Source organism: Arvicanthis niloticus, chromosome 1, assembly GCF_011762505.2.
Source record: "Arvicanthis niloticus isolate mArvNil1 chromosome 1, mArvNil1.pat.X, whole genome shotgun sequence".
NCBI classification, from domain to species: domain Eukaryota; kingdom Metazoa; phylum Chordata; class Mammalia; order Rodentia; family Muridae; genus Arvicanthis; species Arvicanthis niloticus.
Window position 1 is genome coordinate 165,416,578 of NC_047658.1, and position 22,482 is coordinate 165,439,059.

Consider the following 22,482-nt stretch of genomic DNA (forward strand, 5'->3'; position numbering starts at 1 on the left):
GCGACATTAAAGGAGATTAAAAGAGGACAGCATAATCATACTGCTGTAACTAAACCGGTCACATGCCTGTGCCTCCTTGCTTAACTGCACGGGCAGGGCACGAATGCGTTCTCATTGTCAGCAATTAAACAATCGAGAAGTACATGGCGTCACCAGGAAAAGCGCCCAGTTCACAGCAGGCTCTCCAGGTCCCCTTTCCGGTCCTAAAGTTACTCCATTGCCAGCTTAGTGCAAACATCTCCAGAAAGCGGCTCCAAGTTTCCATCTAGGTCTGTGTGTGCAACAGGACACGCAGGCACACAGACAAGTGGTGCTTGTTTCAACATTAACAGAGTCACACGTACTGTTGTAGAGCATTGGTTCTCAACCTTCCTGACACTGCAGCCCTTTAATACAGTTCCTCATGTTCTGGTGACGCCCCCAACCATAAAATTATTTTCATTGCTACTTCATAACGCAACCTTGCTATGGTTATGAGTTGTAACTACTTGTGTTTCCCACTTGTCTTAGGTGACCCCTGAGGAAGGGTCAGTTGACCCCACAAGAGGTCAAGACCAACAGGTTGAGAATTTTTGTTTTAGAACTTGCTTTTTCTTTTCTTTTCTTTTTCCTTTGATGAGTCATGGGTATCTCTCCTACGATACTGCAGAAAGCTACTTCTGTTTTCTGTAGTCAGGAAGCATTATTTTTTTTTCTCAAGGCGAACCTCCTATTAATGGACATAAAAGGTTTGTTTATTTTTGTTTTATTTTTTTAATTTTTAAATTTTTTTTTTTTATTTTTGAGACAGGGTTTCTCTGAAGCCATGGCTGACCTGGAACTCAGTCTGTAAACTAGGCTGGCCTTGAACTCAGAAATCCACCTGCCTCCCAAATGCTGGGAGTAAAGGTGTGCGCCAACACTGCCCAGCTTTTTTTTCCTTTTCAACATTAGGAAACAGTGACTATATCACCTTGAGCTTTTTGCTTCTGTCAGAGCCAGTCCTTTATGGAGTTAGCTGGCTGACCTACTGCAGAACGTCATGAAGAGATTTCTCCTATTACATCCCCAGTGCCCAGAGAGGTTGCTTCACATGGCATTTTTATGCAGGAAATATTTGCTGAATACATAATTGGCTGTGGGAGAAAGATGTAGTTGCAAATTATTTTTTACAGTTAACACTTGTCAAAGGCTCACACTTTACAAAGGCATTTTTACTTCAGTCCTCAGAACTACCTCATGAGGTCAGGACTTCCTGATGAACTGTGGCCTAAAGTCAGGGATTGAGAGGCAGAGGTCACAGTTCTAATCCTTGTCCTGAGACCTTTTTGTGTTGAGGAATCTACTTCACCTTCTTTTATGGGTTTAAGTTATTGTTATTTTTCTTTAAGTATTTATTACTATAATTTTGTGCATATACACAGCGCGTGTGCGTGTTTCTGTGTGTGTGTGCGCGCGCGCACGCGTGTGCACACATGTATGTGTACAAACGACAGTGCCCGTGTGATCAGAGGACAAGTTTGGGTATTGGTTTTTGCCTTGCTTGAAGCATGATTTCTTTCACTGTTTTCTACTGCATTGCATATTCCAGGCTACCTGACCTGTGAGCCTCCTGTGAGTTCTCCTGTGTCTACATCCCAAGTTGTGGTAGGGCTACTGGATTAGAGAAAGGTACTATTGCGTCGGCTACTGGCTGATTCAAACTCAGGTCATTAGGTTTGTGTAGCAAGGGCTTTTATGGGATAAACCATCTCCCTGGTCCCAGCTCCAATTTTTAAACATGCAAAATCAGGAAGGATGAACACACACACACACACACACACACACACACCCTTGAAGGAGCTCATGATATCTAAATATGACAGTCTATGCCAACTACCTCAAGCCCAGATAACTCAATAAATAATTGATCCTATCTGTCCTTTGTCCCACATGTCCTTTCCACCCAGCTAGGGTCAGTCACCTACACACTTGCCAAGTTTTACAGTCTCTAAAACACCTCCTTGTTTTCCTTAAAAATCTCCTGATGGTCTGGCCTGCTTTTACTTCCAGGAGTTTCTTGGAGGCGCTACAGGAAGCATATGTTTGCTTTGTATCATTCAACTGTGATAGCAGCAGCTCTCTTCTGAGCATTTTCACTTGGACACTGATCCTATTATGTTACAATTAGCTGTCTAGTTCCCCAGCTAGCTCCTGAGGGCCAGCCTTGGGATTGACTAAATTTTGTAATTGCAGGTCAACTGCAAATTTCCTTGTAAATGGTACGTGCTCCATTGGCAGAGTGCAAATGACCCAAAACTTCTATAAATATCTGATTTTTAAGTGATACCATACTTTGGTGTTTCTGAGTGCCCAATCCTCCTAGTCCGCTCTGCTCTGAGACAGAGCCCCAGCCACAGTGCCAGCTCCACCCTTTGTTGCTCCCAGGAGCAACTGGCTTTTCTTTCTTTCTTCCCAAGAGCCAGGTTTATGCTTTTGCCTTTGCCTCTTCTCAGCCAGACCTGCCAAAAGCAGCTCTTCAGGCAGACTTTCTGTGGCCTTTATATTTTTTTCCTTTTATATTTCTCCCCCTTTCCCTTTGTAGTGGCAACTTCCCTCACATTACCTTTCCAAACAATTCAAAGAATAAAAGCAACCAACATACCCCAGCACTGATGGAAACTGTTAATACTGTAATACTCCTGGAGAGCACTGACAGGTGATGTCTCCCACCTGTGAGGCTGCACTGAACTTCCTGTGCACCAGGTGGGTTTCCTCTACCAGACCGTATGCTCCTCAACGGTACTGTCATGGGAGTGTTCATTCTTGAATTCCAAAATGCCAGCCAATGTCGGTCACATACAGACATAGTTGGGTGGGGGTAGTAGAGAAATGTTGCTTTAGTTTTCTTCATAGTTTCTAGTACCCAGTACAGTCATGATCCTATTAAACTTAAAATTCTGTATTTTATAAGGAGGTATTTAATGGAGCTGATGTGAATTACTAACCACTTCATATAATTTATTTTTATGAAGGACAACATTGTGAATGCCAGGTACTGACTAGAAAGAAGCGTCTGGAATCCAAAACTAAGCCCTTCTGTCTTCCTTCTCTGATTTATTTGGACTCTTTGGAGAAGTGCAATGTAGGTAGAGGGGTTTGGGAGGAAACAGTGATGGAGTCTGGCAGCTGTCAAAAATTCCCCCTTTGAAGGATGTGGCCTGGCTGCCCACCCTCTCTGAAACTGAAAAGAGGTGGGTAGCTTGTCAGAGCTCAGCATCTGATGGGTTAACAGTAATCTTCCCCCCACCCCTTGTTTCTTTCCTCTAGTATTTGTGTAATATTGTTTTATTTTGCCAAGGTATAAAGATCTGCAGTAAAACACTGTAAAGTCTCAAGTGTGACGAGTTTTGGCAACTGCGTGCTTCCTTTGCCATCCCTGAAGTGATCAGTTAGAAAGCACTCCCAGCTCCTTGGAACCTTCCCTCTTGTTCTATAGCATCAACAGGGTTTCCTGGGTTGTAGCTTCATGTGAGCAGGGCACCCAGTCCTTCCCCTCCTTTTCTTTTATCCCCTAGAACAATAGCAAAATGCGTAGACATAATCTAATTTCTTTTCTAAAATGTCAAAAGTTAACAACCCCAAATGTGGTGGCTTCTGAGTAGGGGGATTTCAAGGACTGCTAATAATCCCTTTACTCTGTCTTCTTTAATATAAAACTATACATTGAGTTTTATAATAACAAAGGAAAGTGAAGCTTCCAGGGCCATGGCTTTGTGGAGAAGTGAACAGTGAGTACATCAGGCAGTGGTCAGATAGCTCTTTGTTTCTCTGTAGGCATTCTTGGTTTTGATTTTAAACATGAAACAACCTGACCAAAAGATTCCTCCTATCTCAAACTCTCTTTACTTGGGGAACATTTTTATACACGTTTTAAAAGCTCGATTGTACATTTGAGTTTTAGCGGCATGTGTCAGTCAAATGGGAGCAGAGAAAAATATAGTTTTATGACAGACTGGTAACTTTCTCTGAAGGTCATCTGGCGACAGGTGAAAGAGAATTTCCTCTCCTCTGTCCTTGCATCTCTGCAACACCAGGGTGTGCACACACGGAGAAGGCAAAGACCGAGGCATAAATACGTCACAACACACAGGCAGCTTCGTGATTTCTCGGCAGAATGGGAAGCCCAACTCCATTGGCTAAATGTACTCCCTATGCTGTAAAGACCAAACCTCAGGGGGTTGATATAGCTTCAGGGTGATGCCAGGTCTCTGTGTCGACACTGGGCAAGCTGAGAACCCCATTTTGTCTGTTTCCACTTCTCTAAAATGGGATGATGGCTACTGGGAAAAGTGATAGACGTAGCATATGCAATTCACTGGCTCTTCTGGACCAGGAGTAAGTACTGTGGTGTGGACTTGGGATTCAGGCTTTGTATCTGGGAATTACGGACTTTGGGGGAGGGGCATGAGTTTGAATCGGGTGTTCTTTCTTTACTCCATCTTTATTCGCTTTTACTTTCAATAAAAAAAAAAAAATCCCTGTGAATTAGAGGTGGGGAGAAAAGAGAAAAGCCACTGGAGTCATAAAAAGCTGGGCAGAAATTCCAACTCACTGCTTTATAACTGTGTTTGTGACCTGGGACCATCGCAAACACCAGGGCCTCAGTTTTCCATGTGGAAAATGGGAGCGGTCTCCAAGGGCATTGATGATTTCTCCAGTTTGTTTCCATGTATTTTCTGTTTAGCACAGTGGCCGAGATAAGAGCCATCGTTGATAGGAATGAATTGTCTCTCCTCTGAGATGCCCCGGCAAGGAGGAGAAATGAACCCGACTCTCCCCTATCTTTCAGCACACCTGAGCAGATGCCTTGTAAACCAGGGTCATGGGGGCTCAGAACAAGGGGCTTTGATGCTTACACAATTGGAATGAAGTTTTCCACCATGCTGGACATGGACAAGATGGATCACCTGGACTGAGAAAAATGGGCCAGATATGCCTGAGGCCATCTGGGGGAGAGCTGCAACCACATGGTTGGCACTATACAACACTCCTCATCTGGAAGGCATGTTCAGATGCTCAGAAGTAGCCAGGCCCAGAGACTACAGCCCAGGGAAGTAGGGGTTGACTGTTTTGCTTTTAGCAACAAGGGGTCACAATGCCCTCCCTTCCCCCAGTCATTTTAGCACATACCTAGAGGCCTCTTTAGGATCTCCTTCATGTCCACAGAAGCCTTTCCCCAAGTCTCTGAGGCAGGCAGGCTCAGCTTGGGGCCTCTCTAAGTCCTGGGGTTTTTGCTAAGCAAAGGAGCTGAAGCCAACTGGTCTGGGGTTTAGCCAGATTCACTGTTTCCTGCTACAAAATGTTTACAAAAGGTAACCATTTTGGAGAGTGTGTACTTTTAAGAAAAAGCAAGTCTGGTAAAACAGGCTCTCCCACCCATGGGTTCTATGGTGAAGGTCTTCACCTACTTCCCTTTTATACCCTAATTTCCCTTCCCACTGCCTAGGCTTCTAAACTGCCACTTTGCTGTTTATACTGCAATGTTGGGACCTTTCTCACTCAATGCCTCATCAGCAGGGCCTGACTTGCCCATTTGAGTCCTGTTGCCGGTTCTGATCTCTTAAATCCTTATTTATTTTCATTGGGACCTTGCAGAGAGGGTGCTGCTCCAGTGGGAGGTAGGAGGCGGGGTAGGGCGACTGCATGTCTAACCTGTGGTTTTAGTCTTCAGTCCAAAAAAACAAAACAAAACAAAACAAAACAAAACAAAACAGGCTGAAGTTGGAAAGCTTTGGAATCAGTCTGCAGTGAGCGTTACCAGCATTACTGGATTGGGGTCTAGGGAACTGTGGGACTGCAGTGGAACCCAGAACCCCCACAGATCCTCCCACAGCTTGGAGCCCAGAATCTGAGGTGAGAGGCCTCCTCTGTTCTCCCAGATGCATGAGCTGAGCACATGCTTCACTCTTCTAAGTAATTTTCAATTCATGACATAACTTTGTAGAATAGTCATCCTCAGAAACAAACCAAGTCCTACAATCTCAGCAAGTAGAGGAGGCTACCCCCGGGAAGGGAGCATTAGGGAAACCAGACACCAGACGGGCCTGGCTGTCCCTTATTGCCAGGTCCTCTTCCTGGAAACACAATTGGACCCAAAGGTATTTTATAGAGGGTTTCAAAAAGGTTTCGATTAAGGCTTTGTAAAGTTAGATGAAAAACACCAAATACATGCTTACAGGGAGATTAAAGGTTGATTACAGGGAGATTAAAGATTAAATATATACCATTGTTCTGGTATATATTTGCATGCACACATAAATACATAAAACATGCAGCTATGTACCAGAACAATGTACAATGCATACAAGCTATATAATAAATATTAGATAATTAATGTGATTATAAATTAATGTAGGAGTTAGATGTCATAAATTAAGCAACGCTTGGTGAAAATCAATACATATTATGGAGTAAACAGTGTATAATGCAAACAAAATAAGTTGTAGATCCTGTGTATGAAACACAATTACCACTTCTGAAACACACAAGGTGTGTTGAATTTTTTTTTTTTTTGTCTGTGACAGGCAGGGAAAAGGCAGCTACCCTAGTATACATCACGCTGTCCATGCTGTGCCACAACCCTTCACCTATCCTACCCCCCTCCCCAAGAACCCACCCTGTCTTCAAGGTGGATAAAAATACCCCTCCCCCAAGGCCGGTTTCTTATTGGGAAAACGTAAGTGCAGTTTTTCTTACAAGGGTCGGAATCTAACTGGGGGTGGAGGGGGGGGGGGCACAGATTTCATAAATGACCCGGGAGGACACACTCAACATGGTCACTGTAAACTCGTTTGGTCCCTAGAGCGTATGGCTAAGTGTTCTTTTTCAGACACATAAAACAGTTTAAATGTTTGCATTTACAGCCTATTTAAACTTTGAAATGAATTTTCATTTGCAAGATCTGAACGCTGGAGAGGCCCTTCAAAACGCGATGGTTGGGAAGGCAGTTTCGAGATTGATGATGGGTTGAAGGAGATTCAAAGTAAAGTAAAACGCACAGAAAAAAAAAATGTATTAAGGACGCTTTCACGAGTAAAGCGGTTTATTAGGTGTTGCATGGGTTTACTCTTCCTAGGAAAAGGAAAATAGAGAAACACTTCCACGGAAAGTTACCCGAAATGTCGCCGTTTGAATGGAGAAAACACCATTCGAAGGGGCTTGCAACCTAAACACTGGGAATTACTTTTCTCCGGAGTCACCCAGGTCTGGGACCTCGACATCAGTGTGCGTTAAGCAAAAGCTCTTTTCTGTTTTCGATGGGAACTCCAGCGCGCCTGAGCTGCCGCGGAGCCGGGAGACCACGGCGCGCAATCTGGCCTTGGAGTCCGAGGCCGGAGCGCGTTGCGGACAGCGCCCGGCAGCGCCCCGGCAGGGAGAGCGAGAAGCGTTTATTTGCAATCACTTTAACTCTTGGTGGCTGGTTCTCTTCCAGCGCCCTGTGGCGGGCGGAGTGTTAGACAAGCCCCGTAGTCTGTAGCTCTCACCTCAGAGTCAATATTATCTCAGATGGGCACAATAGACTGGAATGAAAAGCTAATATTGAACCAATGCGGTCCCTGCTCGCGCCGCCGCGGTGCCACCCTTTGTTGCGCAGCCCCGGGCGAGCTGCTGGCGGCCCAGCTAAGCGGAGGGCTGTGGCGGTCGGGGCGGGTGTGTGTGTTCACTTCGGGCTAGAGAGGCCCTGGCGGATAGCAGCTGCTGCAGCACCCCCAGAGGCTCCTCAGTACCCCCCCACCCCACCCCCGCCGACGACTCTCTACCAACTTCCAGGGGTTGGTTGTGAAGACCAGCGATTAGTGGGAGTAGATCTGCACCGCGCTACTCTGCGCTGTGACAACCGGGTGTAGCAAACAGTAAAGCCAGGCCGAGTGAGTTCAGCTTGTGTGTGTCAGGGCTCCTGACCGATGTGAGTGTCCCACGGGGCGTGGGCAGCTGGGGCTCCACAGACAGAATCTTAAGTCCTAGAAGGAAGCATAAGGCTACCTGTTTCAACGTCTAGAGCTGTTGGCAAGGGGTAGATACTGGAGGGGGTGTTTTCCGGGTGTGAGTATTCCTCTCGGAGCATCATAGGAATCTCCCAGAAGTATTATCCCACCAGGCAGGCAGAATTAAAGAGCTAAGAAAGCCCCAACCACTCTCCTTTTTGCCTCATGTTCTGTGCACCCGGATGTTCTTTTCCCACTAAAAAAGGTTTCTAGACCCCTTTGAATCTCTAACAGGAAAGACGCGGGGAACCACACAGGCAAAAGGGCCGTTCTTCCACTGGTGCTCCAAAAAGACTCTCACTCACATCCTTGACTCCTAACTCCTAGGCTTTGCTAGCTCCGGGTTGGGAATGTAGCTTTCAGGACAGTTGATGCAAACCATCAAGGGCTAGGATTACGGCTCAAGACCAATGAATAGGTCCTTTGGCTTGGGTCAGTTTGGGTAACCCATCTGAGGGTGGGGACTCTTTGTTGACCTTTCATGTTGGCTGGAGTGTGCTCTCTGAAGGCTGGGTGAGAAGTAGATTGGAATGTCCAGGGCTCCTCGTGGACTAATCACTGCATCTATAGTTAGGAGATGGCAAAGTGGCACAGTGGGTGACTATAACCTCTCTGGCCTTCAGCCTTCTCACCTGGTAAATGGGCATCTTATTCTCCACACTTTGAAAAAGTTCACTGACTCATGATTGTGAAAGGACATGCTTAAAGCCAAATTCCACACAGGACAGGAGTTATTAGTGTTTCCCAAAGTCATCCTGGCATCCTCCCCAGCTTTCAAGGAGAGTCCAAAAGAAAAAGCCTGGCATTTCTCTTTTTTTTTTTTCTCTGATGGCTTGACCCCTTTTTAGGTCCAGGTCTTTACTCTAGAAAAGTATGGAATTGCAGAAAGGAGAGGCAAGCGCACAGAAAAGCATTCTAGAGGTATTCTGTTGTCTTTTACAATCCTTCATATTCCAGATGGAGATCCACCCTCCTCTGTGGGGTTCTGGTCAAAAGCAGTTGGAGGAAAAGCACCAGAGAGCCCAGGAAAGTGCCCGAAGGACCCCCTCTGTCCCCTCCACATCCTGGACCTATGTGTGCCTTGGAGGAGCAGCTTTGGGGTGACTGAAGGGAGTGCCGGGGACAGAGCTGTTTCATGTCCTGCTGGGAAGTCACCTGGGCAAGCCTGTCCATGGTCCCTGGCTCCTGCATCCTTGTGTGTGAGAACGTCTTTTTTCCTTGCCTTCTTTGGCCATAATCTCTTATTTGAAGGCAGCTGATGAAGAAAGAAACGATGGCACCCCTCCCTTATTGGTTATTTCTTTGCTTTCAATAATAAATCACCAGAGCTGTTTGCGCTAAGGATTGACGAGCTTCAGAGGTGGCATTAAAGCCCCACGCTCGCTCCTGGTGTGTCTCCCAGAGTAGTGTGGCATTCTGGATTGAAACGTTGGCTTCCAAAGATCCAGAAACTCACAGGCAACGCGTCTTTTCTGCAGTCACTCATCGCAATAGAAGCCAGGATACAGGAGAGACCCTCTCTTCAAAATTCATACCTAGGTCTGCCCATTGAGCAGTAAGGCAGAGAGTAATACTCCAGGGCTCTCTTCATACCATCCGGGCTTCCAGAAATTCTATGAGGATTCTATGGCTTCACCTCAAGAGAAGAGCTCGGTTGCTTCGTGGAAGATGAAGTCCGTGAGTGTCTGGCTTCAGGACGTGTCATCATAGCCCCTTCGCCTTGTGGGTTTGCACTTAGTGATACTCTTCACGTGCACAATAATCAAGACACCCCCACCTCCAAACTCGGGCCGTCCTCTCCCCCCCGCCCCCCACCGTCGCAAGAGGGCGCACATTTAGGAGAGCTGAACCAGTTGTCCCTGACCTCATTCAGTCAGGGTCCCTACAATCCCATTTAAGTCACAGTGATTAGGCAGTGATATCCGGGTCCTTAGGCATGAAGCTGTGGTCGCCTTTGCACAGTAACTGGCTATCTCCCTTGCTTAGATGGTCTCAGTCGCCAAGTCCTTGTTAGAGCGGAACCTATCCATTCCTCCTTGATCCCTTTACAGGAAAGCCTGGCTCCCAGAGAAGGAGAAATTCCAGCGAGGGTGACCTCTAGAGCTGAGTTGAAGCCGAAGGGAACAGGTGGGAAGCAAGGTCAAGTCTCTCTCTCTTCTCCGTAGCCACGAGCCTCCTCAGAGGTTCTCCTCTGGTTCCGATTGTGATTGGTGGCAGTGGGCTGCAACCCCTTGCACTCTCAAAAAGCTCAGAGGGCGTCATGCCCTCTCGCATCCCTCGCCACTAGGCGCCGCTGCGCGCACGCGGATCGCGGCCCTGAACGGCCTTGCCTGCTCCGCGAGAGAACTCTGGGGAGGATGCCAGAAAGGGATTTACCGTGATAATTTAAAAAAATGTTTTTAAGGTCTTAATTCTCTTTTTTTCGTTTTCCCACAGCCGCCGTAGCTTTCAGAGGCCGGAGGGACTGAGATCGCAGTTAAAGAGTCGGAGAAACTTCGTAGCCAGAGCTAGGTTGGGCCCTCTCAGGACATCTTACACAAGCCCGAGGGCCACTGGCGGTGTACAGTGGGGTTCACCTCTTTGGTACGCTACAGGGTCCAAACACCACCCTAGTAATGACGAAAATGTACAGAACACTAAAAGTGAGCCAAGCTCACCCAACCCCAACAACCTCTAAGACATTTTATTCAGCCTTTTGTGATGACCACACAGCTAGTCGTTCTCAGGAAGCTCTATTCATTAGAGTTGCTTGATGCCATCCACTCATCTAAGACACCTCTGGGCGGAGGTGGAGAGGTGAGGACTCTGCTTCTCTGTGAGCAGAGGCCTTGCAGGATACTCAGAGCCCATGGTTCTCACAGATCCTCAGAGATTTCTGCCCGTTGATACCTCTAGAAAATCAAGAATCCAGCACCTCCTACAGAGACCACAGAGGAACGTGGCAGGCTTGAGGTTAGTGTGGATGCCTTTTTACAGAGTTATTGTTTGGTCCGTGATGCCCTGGCTGGGGGCACATAATAACAGCAATGTCCACGAGAGGAGCTGGCTTTTATTAATGTTCATTATGTGCTAGACACTGTCTGAACAGTTTGCTTTGCTTATCTCTTGCAACAATCCCAAATGCTACTGTACTATCATTTATTCCCATTTGGAGGAAGAGAAAACAAATCAAAGAGGGTAGCTAGCTTACCCAAGGTCATAGTGAAGCTATGAATGCAATGGGGGAGGGGGCAATTTTATTAGGTGTAACTACAAGTAGTAAAATTCACACTTCGTACTGTGCAGTTTTGAAAACGGGTTGTGTAATTAATTACCTTTACTCTGATGAATAGCTGCTTGTATACTGCCATACAAAAACTCGCTGGCCACTGCTACTGTCTGCTTCCTAGACATACGGGCTGCACTTTTATATATGACAAAATAAGGTCAGGAGGGACCGAGGTGTTGACTCTGGTCTTTCCGTAAGAGATAAATGCATTATTAAAACATTTACATGTGTTTTCTAGTCCTCTCTCTCTGCAAAAAAAAAAAAAAAAAAAAAAAAAAAAAAAAAAAAAAAAAAAAAAAAAAAAAAAAAAAAAAGCATGGTGCCAAAGCCCCAGTGACTTGGAGTGCACACTGGGCAAAGAGAATCAGCCTAGCTGTATGGACAGGTACTTAACCAAACTGCCGCTTCTTGGGGTCCTTAAGGAACCTAGGACTTGCGAATTCTGCTAGGCCAGAAGCCAAGAGTGTCCCCATCTGTAAGCTCTGGGTCTCAAGCCGGACTTGAATGCCCAGAGCCCTGGTGCGCCTCTGCTGGCCAGTGTGGTTAATGAGTTACTCTCTTGTTAATTCCTCTACACGCCAAGGAGGCCAGATTTCTTCCCGGGCACCTCGGGCTGGGAGCATGAATTAGCATAGATTATTTGGCGTCTAGGGCTTCCGCACCCTGCCTGACTCACCGGAAACCCGCTTTTCTTCTTCAGTGGAGGTGGAGTGAGAAGGGGCAGAGCCCCCTAGGGTTCATGTGCTTGCGTGCCCAATGCTTTGGCTTCCTTCAAAATTAGGAGACCAAACGTGTCGCTCTTGAGCACTGGCCTGCAGGTCACCCAGAGACCACCTCGGGTCGTCAATGCTAGCGGTAGAAGGGCAGTTTGCAAGAGGCTGGTAGCTTGCTGAGGGTATCACAAAACTGATGAAATGCCTCTGCCTCACGCAAGGGGCGGGGGGGGGGGGCTTGTCTGAAGCTAGGTGTTCATTTCCTCAAGACATTTTCCCAGTACACCCTGGCACAAAGAGGGGTCAAGCAAGTACCACCTACATATGGGGGTCTCAGTCAAATCTCCCAGACAGGTCTGGATTCCTTGACCCTCAAAGTCAATGGCTGTGATACCCTCAGCCAAACTTACTAATGCTAATTCTGGGGGAGCTATTTGGTCCCATAGCCTGAGTGAAGAGTTTAGTGGTCCTAATTTGGACTCCCATTCTAGACTCTTCCAGAGAAGCCGCAGCGTGATCAAGTGGAAGCATTTGTTTCTAGCCTCAGAAGCCCTCAAGTGACCCCTAGCTCCTCTGAATCTTGCTTGGCTAGGCACAGCTCAAGACTTCCATCCCTCACTGGGCTCCAGCCTTCAAAGGCTTGCCCTCTATTTCCTCAGCGCACATGAGACAAGGGAGAGATTTCTCAGCTATATTTGGGGGCTGGTTCAGGCCTGAAGAGAGTGTGTGGCCTCAAACACATACCTTTTTATAGGGCTGAATCTAATGCCCACAATCTTTGAGCTTGCCCCCAAAAAGAGACAAAGAAAGAAGGCCATCTAGGCTAGAAGGTGAAAAAGGTCTGAAGTCTGAGGCAAGGGTAGATTTATACCACAAGGAGAGCAAAGCTGAGGCAGAAACACTTTTCTCAACTTCCATTCTACCTAGGGCACCCCTACCCCCAGCTTCTGCCTTCTCACATGAACGCTACACCAGAAACCCACACAACCTAAACAGCAGTGGATGAAAAACAAGAGAAGCAAACAGGAGAGCTGGCAAGGAACCCATTATTGCCCGGACTTCCTGGAGTGTCCTAAGGCCCAGACCCTTGGTGAAATCAGGTGGCCTTCACAGTCCCTCTAGAGGACTTCACATCTGTCTTTTCCAGATCTGCTTCTCCCGGGTCTCAGGCAACCTAGCACAGACATTTTATCCCTCTTAGGATAAATGGCTTCGACCTGGGAGTAACAGATTTAAAGGACGGCAGAAAAAAAATTTTTTATCATTAATTGTAAACGTGCAAAATACCTGCTGGTACTTCACTTTAGAAGAATGTAATTGGCAAAGGGTGTGTGTGTTGGGGGGTGGGGGGAGGCGGCTGATGAATAGATAATAGATCTTTAACCACCAATAAACAGAGAGCAGCGCCAGCAGGCTGGGGGGATGTGATCATAATTATACCGCAGCGTGAGCCAATGGGGACTAGAGAAGTCGGCCCTAAAATCATCCCAAAACTGAAGGCAAGTTCGAAAATGCGGACAGGGCCTAGGACCGGAGACGACGCAATCCTAAGTGCCTAGTTGCGAAACCTGGATTTGCAGAGCAACCCAGCCCTGGGACGACAGATGTCAGAATAAAAATAGGTACCGTAATAATAGCAGCAATGAGAGCATTGTCAACGCCACTAAGGACAATAGAACGATAACACAATCACAACTTCAGCTTCTGACCTAAGACCCAAGACTCCTTTCCCAAATATCCCCACATAGCCCAGAAAGAACTGTTTTGGGGAAGGAAGTGACTGCCCTCCAGACAGGAAAAGCAGAAACTCTAGGTGCGAGCTGGAAGTCCACTGCAAAGGCACAGGCACAGCTGGCTTCTCAGGTTTGAACTTGCAAACGAACCAGCCGGGTCAAAGACTGAGAACGCGTGGACCCTGGAACCTCGAAGCTACGCTTGGTTGGCGGTGTGGGAGGACCCCCCCCTCCCCCCGTGCGCCTAGGAAACCTCGGGAGTTTTGCTGGGGGTGGGGATTGGTATGAGTGAAGCGGGTTAGCCCTTGCCCAGAACCAGTCCCCGCCCGCTTACCCTCGCCAGGCACCCGAAGCCATCTCAGTGACCCGGGCGCGGGCCTCCAGGGGACATCCGCAGCGGAGCTCAGTGCGTGAAGCAATGTGCGCGTCCGTCGGTGCTTCAGTCCCATCAGCTCCGGCGCGGCAGGCTTAGGATCCAGGGGTCCGCAGCAAAGGCAGAGCGGCCCCGAGACTCTGCAGGGACCCGGGTGCCCTGGAGGCAGTGGTGTTGGTGCAGTTGGAGGCGGTGGCTGAGGGGGAGGAGGTGGGGGAAAGAGGAGGAGGAAGAGGAGGAGAGGAACGAGGAAGAGGAGGAGAAGAGGGAAGCGGAGGAGGCGAAGGAGGAGGAGAGAAACTGCAGCGGGGCACCGCGGGAGCGAGGGAGCTAGCCCGGAGCGCAGGGCGAAGACACCAAGAGGTCGGCGGCCGGGCGGGCGGCTGGAGGCACGGCCGGGGCAGTGGCGCCGACTCCGTTCCATTCTGGGCCCGGATCCAGGCCTCCGGGTTCCCAGGCGTTCGCCTCCCTCTGACGCACTTTAAAGAGTCTCCCCCCTTCCACCTCAGGGCGAGTAATAGCGACCAATCATCAAGCCATTTACCAGGCTTCGGAGGAAGCTGTTTATGTGATCCCCGCACTAATTAGGCTCATGAACTAACAAATCGTTTGCACTACTAGTGAAGAAGCGAACACTTCCATGGATTGTCCTTGGACTTAGGGCGCCCTGCCCGCCTTTTGCAAAGGAGAGAAAACTTTTTTTTTTGCCTCCCCGAGAACCCCCCTCCCTGCCTCTAACTCCAATCTCTCCCCCCCCCACGCCACCTCGCTCAAAAAAATATTACCCCAATCCACGCCTGCAAATTCTTCTGGAAGGATTTTCCCCCCCTCTCTTCAGGTTGGGCTCGTTTGGTGCAAGAAACTCGGGATCTTCGGCTTTGCCTCTCCTTCCCCTCCCCCTCCTTTCCTCTTTCCTTTCCTTTCTTCCTTCCTTTCCTTTCCTTACCCCCACCCCCACCCCAAACAAACGAGTCCCCCATTCTCCTCGGTCCTCGCCGCGGGCAGCGGGCGGCGAAGGCAGCGCGCCGCGGTCGCCGGGAGCAGGGAGCCCAGGGCACCCGCTCCTCGGCGCAGCATGTTTCAGCCGGCGCCCAAGCGCTGCTTCACCATCGAGTCGCTGGTGGCCAAGGACAGTCCCCTGCCTGCCTCGCGCTCCGAGGATCCCATTCGTCCCGCAGCGCTCAGCTACGCCAATTCCAGCCCCATAAATCCGTTCCTCAACGGCTTCCACTCGGCCGCCGCCGCCGCCGCCGCGGGCAGGGGCGTCTACTCCAACCCGGACTTGGTGTTCGCCGAGGCGGTCTCGCACCCGCCCAACCCCGCCGTGCCGGTGCACCCGGTGCCGCCGCCGCACGCCCTGGCCGCCCACCCCCTGCCCTCCTCGCATTCGCCACACCCCCTCTTCGCCTCGCAGCAGCGGGACCCGTCCACCTTCTACCCCTGGCTCATCCATCGCTACCGATATCTGGGTCATCGCTTCCAAGGTACGTGCCACGTCGCGGAACCGAAGCGCGCCGCACGGGTCGCCTCCTTCACTGTGCCCGGCCTGCTCCGGGTGGGCGCTCCTCAAGGCCTGGGCGGAGGTCAGCCCCGGTGCACGGCTCCGAAACCTGGTAGCGAGGGGCCCGAGTGCCGTTGGTCCCCGGAGCTCTGAAGCCGAGATTCGTTTAGGTTACTGACTTGCCTACTCCTTGACCTTTTGGAAAGGGGTGCAAACGAGGTACCCCTTGGTTCGCGTCGGGGTCGGGCTGGCTGGGACGTGATGCTGGGCAAAGAAGTCTGCTGTCAAGAAGCTCTAAGCCCGTGAGGTCCCTGAATCCTGTTCCTCTGGACCGTGTTCTCTCAGAGACAGGGCCACATGGCTAGGTTCACAGGACTTCAACTCTGCTCTACCCTCACTCCACGTCCCTCCAGCCCAGACCCACTACTTCTAGGTCTTCAACCCCTTAAGGAGACAAGGAGACCTTGGAAACCCCAGAGCAAACTGTTTCCTTCCTCTGGCTCTGGAGGCCCAGGGAGGGGCGGGAAGAGAACGAGTAGAAACCTCCGCAGCTCCACTGGTTCTCTCCGCGACTGTTTAACTTGGGCACCCGCCGGACGTGGCGGGAAGTCAGATTCCGTCTGGTCTCTGTTTGCTTGCTGATTTTTGTTTTTGTTTTACTGAGAGAGAGAAAGAAATTAAGAAAAAGAAAAGAGAAAACCCAATCGAGAGAAGGCCCGACAAGGAAAGATCTGTTTGGGTGTCTTCATTCCCCCCCCCCCCAATTTATTAATTTTGTTTGCTTCTGGGTAGGGGTTGGTAAGAAAGTTAAAACTTTAGGGAAAGGGTTCGAATTAGTTTGCCGACTGCAGTCTTTAAAAGACCTACCTCCGGCGGGGCGCTATCGATAACGATGGGCTTTTCCATTCAACAACACTTCGCATTTCTGTCAGTCTAGAATCGGATAGATGCCAATTCGCCATTTTATATATTTATATATTATAAAACACCACCCCAACACAAACCAAACAAACAAAAAATCCGAACCAAAGCAAGACACCGTTCTCCTTTAGTCCAGCACTGAATTTGCCTTTACTCCTGCTAAAACTATCTGCTGTTTTTGGGGGGGGGGGGGTTGGTAAAAAGATTCACTTCCTTTAATACGGGAAGCTGAAATACCCCAGCCTAGCCTTCAAAGTTTAGAGCCTAGCTTCCCCATTCTCTGCTAGTCATGTTCTTGGTCGCCATATCACGGACAGCCTGGATCTTCGCGGCCACGGACCATCGCGGCAAATAATACCCGCAACCCCCGAGGCTACAGCCCCTTCACTTTCCTCTCAGCTCTTCCGTAACCAGGGATCTCTAGAACCGGGTACTCTGGAGGCAGCGGCCGTAGATACTGGGGCATACTCGCCTCGAGATTTCTGTCCCAGCCCGGCTGCAACGTCTCGACCGGCCTCTGCAATTTCTCAGAGAGATAGCCAGACAAAACAAAAACCAACCAACCAAACAAAAAATTCTTGAATAAATCCGCGAGAAAACTATGGGTAGCAACATGCTGTCCTTTCTATGCTTATGTCAAAAATTTAAAATAGGCTAGAAAGTAGGGAACTACTACTACTGCTTCTTCTTCTTCTTGTTGTTGTTGTTGTTGTTATTATTATTATTATTATTATTATTATTATTATTATTATTATTATTAATGGATGGTAAGCACCAATCTCCGAGCCCAGGCTTCTGCTCCCCGACACACAGCGTGGAGGTATCTAGGCCTGAGGTGCCAGGGCAGTTATGGAACTCCGGAGCCTGAGGACTGCCACCTCAGAGACAACTAACTCTTCGTTAGGTACCGCCCAGGTTTGGAGCCCTGTGGTCCGGGTCTGATGGCTGGGCCAGTGTCCTTTTCAAAAGCTTAGAGCTTTTGAAAGCTCTACCAGCCCCAGAGGGTCCGGCGCTGCGGACTAGGCAGAGGCCCAGGGAGCTATGCTGGGCTAGCCCGGCTCCAGAGAAGCCGGCGACTCCTGCCTAGGAGGCCCCCTAATGGTACTTCTGCTCTGCCCCCTGCAGGGAACGACACAAGTCCCGAGAGTTTCCTTTTGCACAACGCTCTGGCCCGAAAGCCGAAGCGGATTCGAACCGCTTTCTCGCCGTCCCAGCTTTTAAGGCTAGAGCACGCCTTCGAGAAGAATCATTACGTGGTGGGAGCGGAAAGGAAGCAGCTGGCACACAGTCTCAGCCTTACGGAAACTCAGGTGAGTGTGGCCCAGACTACTTACTTCATCCTGACCCAGGCAGCCAGCGACCAACACTCCGACCAGAGTAACTTCTCAGGTGCTCAGCTTTGTTAGGACAATATGAGCTGCACTGACAAGCTGGTTCTTCTCGCTGGTCAGGCCCCTGCAACTCCAAACTAAACCAATTTTAGAGAGAATCACGGAGATTCAGCTGGGGTCCGAGATGTGGCTAATTGCAGCCCAGTGTTCCGGTGATTGGCTCAAGGCTGGAGAGAGCCGGGAATGATTTAGATAAGAGTTCTGAACGACTCCAGGGCCCACCCGATTACTCTTACGGGAATGCGGGGGAATCTGAAGCCGGAGGCCCGGCAAGCTGGACGATCCTGAAAACTAGACAATTTGCAAAGAGGGCTAGCCTTAGGGGACATATCCTTCTTGGCTTGGCTTGTGTTAGTCCCGAGGCGGGCAGGGAGTTTAGGTCTACAGTAGGCGCTACTGTACTCTCAGTCGCGAGGCAGGGTCAAAGTTCCCAGTAAACAGTAACGTTTGTAGGCAGAGCAAAGTAACTTTTTTTCCTGAGAAGCTCAAATTGAGTTTTTTTGTTTTGTTTTAAAAATGTTTCTTCTTCACGAGTGGAAAAAATAACGAATGGGGCCTCGCGGGTTTGCACTGGGCGGGCACAAGGCAAGGCCCACCTGATTTCTCCTGGATAGCGGAGGCAGCGGTTGTCTTTGTCCGCCTCGCTGCCCATACTGTCTGGAGTCTTTGTGTGCGTGTCAAGCCGGGAGCACACTGAAGCTCGCTTTGGGCAAACGCGGGGGGGGGGGTATGAACTGTCCTCCCCCTTAATTAGCAGACTCAAAGCAAATTAAACTCAGTCTTGTTTCCAGTTCCTACTCTGCTTTTTCATGGGGGCACTTTGGGGGAGGGATAGGAGCATTAGGGAGAACAAGTGAGATCCCTTGGCAGTCTTAAAGGTGAGAGTGGGGTGGCATCAAGAGGCTCTGACTGGGCTGCTGTGGGCTGCAGGGTCACAGTCACTACTGTCTCCTTCATCTGTACTTCATTGCTGGACAAACTTGGGCAGTACTGCTGAATGGAGCCCACCATTCAACTTCCCCATGGAAGGCAATTGACTTCATCCTCACTGATGCTGCAAACTCTGGGAAGGCCTGGTTACCAGACTCTCTCTGGAGGCTGGGGCCAGCTAGTCCTACCCTGACTGGGGACAGGACAGGAGCAGAGGAAAGACACCTCTTTCCTTCTTTTTGTTCAGTTTCTTTTACTCCCCTTCTATGTCATGGTCTCCTGAAGCTTTCCATTTGTCCAGGCCCTGAGTGAGACTTGTAAAGTCACTGTCCACTTGGCTTTCTCTGGGCCCTTTCTAGTCCTGCTCACCTGCCAGCAAGGCCTGAGGACAGGCAATCCCCCATCCTCTACTCACGGCCTTGCCTGGGAGAAGAGGCGCTATATTTAGGCAACTCCAGACTGATAGAAAATAGAAAGCACATTAGACCGACAGAGACTGAATCTTTCCTGTACTCAGTACTCACTGTCTGGGCAAGCAAGGAACATGCTTCTCTCTCTCTCTCTCTCTCTCTCTCTCTCTCTCTCTCTCTATATATATATATATATATATATATATATATATATATATATATATACACACACACACACACACACACACAAAGTTTTTCATGCTTTGCAAAAAGTGTTTGCTCTTGGTGGGAATTCGTGTGGGAGAAACAGCCACACTTGAGTATTGTGGCCCTTGGGGGAAGGCTCCCTGGTAGGGTTTGGAAAGATGAGGAACTAGGAGGCCTTTCTAGAGGGGGTCTGCTTTCAGAGGGAAGGAGAGGGGAGTGGTCAGCCCTTAGAATATTTGTCTGGGGGGTTGGGGTCAGGCCTGGGCTTCGATAGGCCTCTGGTGTTTGATAGGAAGGCACTATGAAACATCTAATGAGGCCCTCTTGTGTCTCCCCACAGGTAAAAGTATGGTTTCAGAACCGGAGAACGAAATTCAAAAGGCAAAAACTAGAGGAAGAAGGCTCAGATTCTCAACAGAAGAAAAAAGGGACACACCACATTAACCGGTGGAGAATTGCTACCAAGCAGGCGAGTCCCGAGGAAATAGATGTTACCTCAGACGATTAAAAGTACAAACCCAATCTCACAGAAATGGACAGCACGGAGCAAGAGAGACAGGGAGAGGAGGGGAAGAAAAACCCTACAAAACAAAAACAAACTGCACACATATTTACCGAGAAAGGGAGAGAGGGAATCAGAGCAGTGGCGCTCGCAGCAGACTTTGGACAGCGAGGGCACTGGACCGGGAACCGGCGCTGGGCACCGCTTACGGGACGACAGAGGACGGAGGCCCCTTCATCAACATGCAACCCTCGTCTAAAGAGGCAGCTGAGTGAGTGAGAGAGACAGAGACTGGGAGGGAGAGAAAGGAGAGAGAGAGAGAGAGAGAGAGAGAGAGAGAGAGAGAGAGAGAGAGAGAGAGAGAGAGAGAGAGAGAGAATGAGAATGATCCTTGTGAGGCAAAGGCACATTCTGACAAGGGGAGCTGTCAGTCAAATGCCAAACCAGGGAAACAAGATGATTGGCGGGTATTCCGCTTATCGAAGTCCATTTAGAAATGATAATGGTTTTTTTTTTTGAAAAAAAAAAAAGGCACAGGACTTTTAATTTTGCACTTCACAGTGTTTCTCCCTCATCTTTAATTAGAAATAACATACAAAATTCCATGTCTAGCCCCATCCTACACCTGTTTCAAAAACTTGAATTGCATGTAGCAGTTGTCGGGCGAATGGTGTCTAAAAACTGAATTGTAATTTTATTCTTCTTTTAAAGACAGGTTCTGTGTATTTTTATTTTTTATTTTTTTTCTGAGAAATGTGCAGTCTGTAAAAAACACTTTTTTGATACCTTCTATTGTCAAAGTGATTGTGAAAGCTAAACGAAGTAGGCTCGGAGATAGTGGTCCTCTGACAGAGAAATGAGGGAGCAGGATGGGGATGGAGGGTGGGGGAGGGTGCCCCTGAGAAGAATCAGGACTTAATACTAGGGGTAAAAACAACAACCGATAAAGGCCCAAATTAATTCTATTTCTTGGATATTTCCTTTTCTAACATTCTGATACTTTAAATCACCAAGTCAACTTTCCTTTTTAATGGTTGGAGAGATTGACTGCATCCAGCCACTCAATATAATGGCCATTCAGAACTTTTAAGTCTGTCTATTGCAAAAGTGGAAAGAAGGGTTGTAGTTAATGGGGTGATGGTGGCGTGGCCAAGGACATGGGAGTTTTCAAGCACTGAGTTTCTCTTCCAAGACCACAGACTTACTAAAGAGGGTTACAAATGCTTCCTTAGTGTCTTCGATACCAGAATGTAAATATTTTTGTGTTTTGTGTTAATTTGTTAGAATTCTAACACACTATATACTTCCAAGAAGTATGTCAATGTCAATATTTTGTCAATAAAGATTTATCAATATGCCCTCAGAGTAGTTGTCTTGGGAAATTAAAGTGGATCTTTACAAAAATAACTCTGTAAGTCGAATGTGAGACTTCTCCAGCTAGGCTCCAGAGACCCTGACTCCCCCACAAACCAGCAAGACTGAGAGCTTTGGGGGGGCATGTATTTTAAAGAGGTGTGAAGGGAGATGCCCAAGACAGCCAAACTCTTTCAGAAGAAAAATAGGAGAGAAGCTGTTTAAGCAACTTTGCTGAAGGAGTTTAGTTTCAACTTCAGGCTAAAAAACTAAAAAACAAAACCAAAAACAAAACACAAATCTTCTCTTTATTTCTGATTTCTTTTTCTTCTTAAAGTTTAGAATGTAGTTATGAATTGGAGAATATTCTTAAAACCCGAGTTCTGGGGCTTCTAACTTTGTTTCTGACTTCAAACCCCTTAAGGACACGTCAGTCTCCCCTTCTCTCCTTTCCTTTCTCTCTTCGCTCTAATCTGCCAAAAGTGATGGAGATGAACCCAAAGGACCCAGAAGCCCGATAAGGCAAGCATTCTGAGAGATCTTCCACTCTTAATTTTAACATTAAAGTAAAAGTTGTAACCATTCTCAAAGAAAACTTCGCTCCTTCCCCCCTCCTCCCCCTTCTGAGGGTATGAGGTTGTTTTTTGCATGCTTCATTTGCTTCCTATCCTGATAGGCTGCATTAATCAGTTTTATTTCCATTGATAGAGAAACCTCGTCTGTTCTGTTCGAGCTACAAAGCGTCCTGTGAGCTTTTGTGAAAGTGCAAATCAGTTTAAGCAATTATCATACCAGGAATATGAAGGGAAAAGAGGAGGCCTTGCCCAGTGGTCTCCTTTAATCTCTTAATCCACGGATCCAGGGGGGCTGCCTGGACATAATTTAGGACAATCTCCCCCACCCTTTACACTGTGATAAGGCCAAGTTACAATGCAGGGCAAAAATACAAGCTTTGTTAACATCCTGCCTTGAAAAGTTAAGATTAGACATTCCGTGCACGTGTGGGGACTTTAGGGCACTATGAAATCTTTTCTTTCTGTTTTTCCTCTCCTTCTCTGAAGGAGAATTCATTCTCTGTTTCTCTCCCTCTTTTTTTTTCTCTCTTGCCCCTGTATCTCTGTTTATCACCTTTCTCCTCTTGGTCTTGGTCCCTGGGCAGGACTGGCTGCTCATA

The 22,482-nt window shown here is 48.4% G+C and overlaps 2 protein-coding genes across 7 annotated transcripts in view; one reads left to right on the forward strand and one right to left on the reverse strand.

Annotated features, from left to right (window-relative positions):
* LOC143439647 (uncharacterized) overlaps nt 1-14,794 on the reverse strand; it is a 70,329-nt gene extending 55,535 nt beyond the window's left edge. For all 5 annotated transcript variants that reach the window (XR_013107754.1, XR_013107752.1, XR_013107750.1 and 2 more), the window contains exon 1: nt 14,055-14,794. Coding sequence is in view for 1 of the 5 variants with exons in the window: in XM_076925998.1 (XP_076782113.1) it covers nt 14,055-14,517 (463 nt within the window). In the remaining 4 variants the exon portion in view is untranslated. The remainder of the gene's footprint in view (nt 1-14,054) is intronic.
* Nucleotides 14,795-15,048: 254 nt separating this feature from the next.
* Nucleotides 15,049-21,320, forward strand: Emx2 (empty spiracles homeobox 2). Of its 2 annotated transcripts, XM_034523857.2 has the most exons (3): nt 15,049-15,577; nt 17,641-17,825; nt 19,794-21,320. In XM_034523857.2, the coding sequence occupies exons 1-3, from the start codon at nt 15,169-15,171 to the stop codon at nt 19,959-19,961; spliced, it is 762 nt and encodes a 253-aa protein (XP_034379748.1). In that variant the 5' UTR covers nt 15,049-15,168; the 3' UTR covers nt 19,962-21,320. The 2 variants fall into 2 exon arrangements, with proteins under 2 accessions (XP_034379748.1, XP_034379757.1); XM_034523866.2 differs by lacking the exon at nt 17,641-17,825.
* Nucleotides 21,321-22,482: the final 1,162 nt, after the last annotated feature.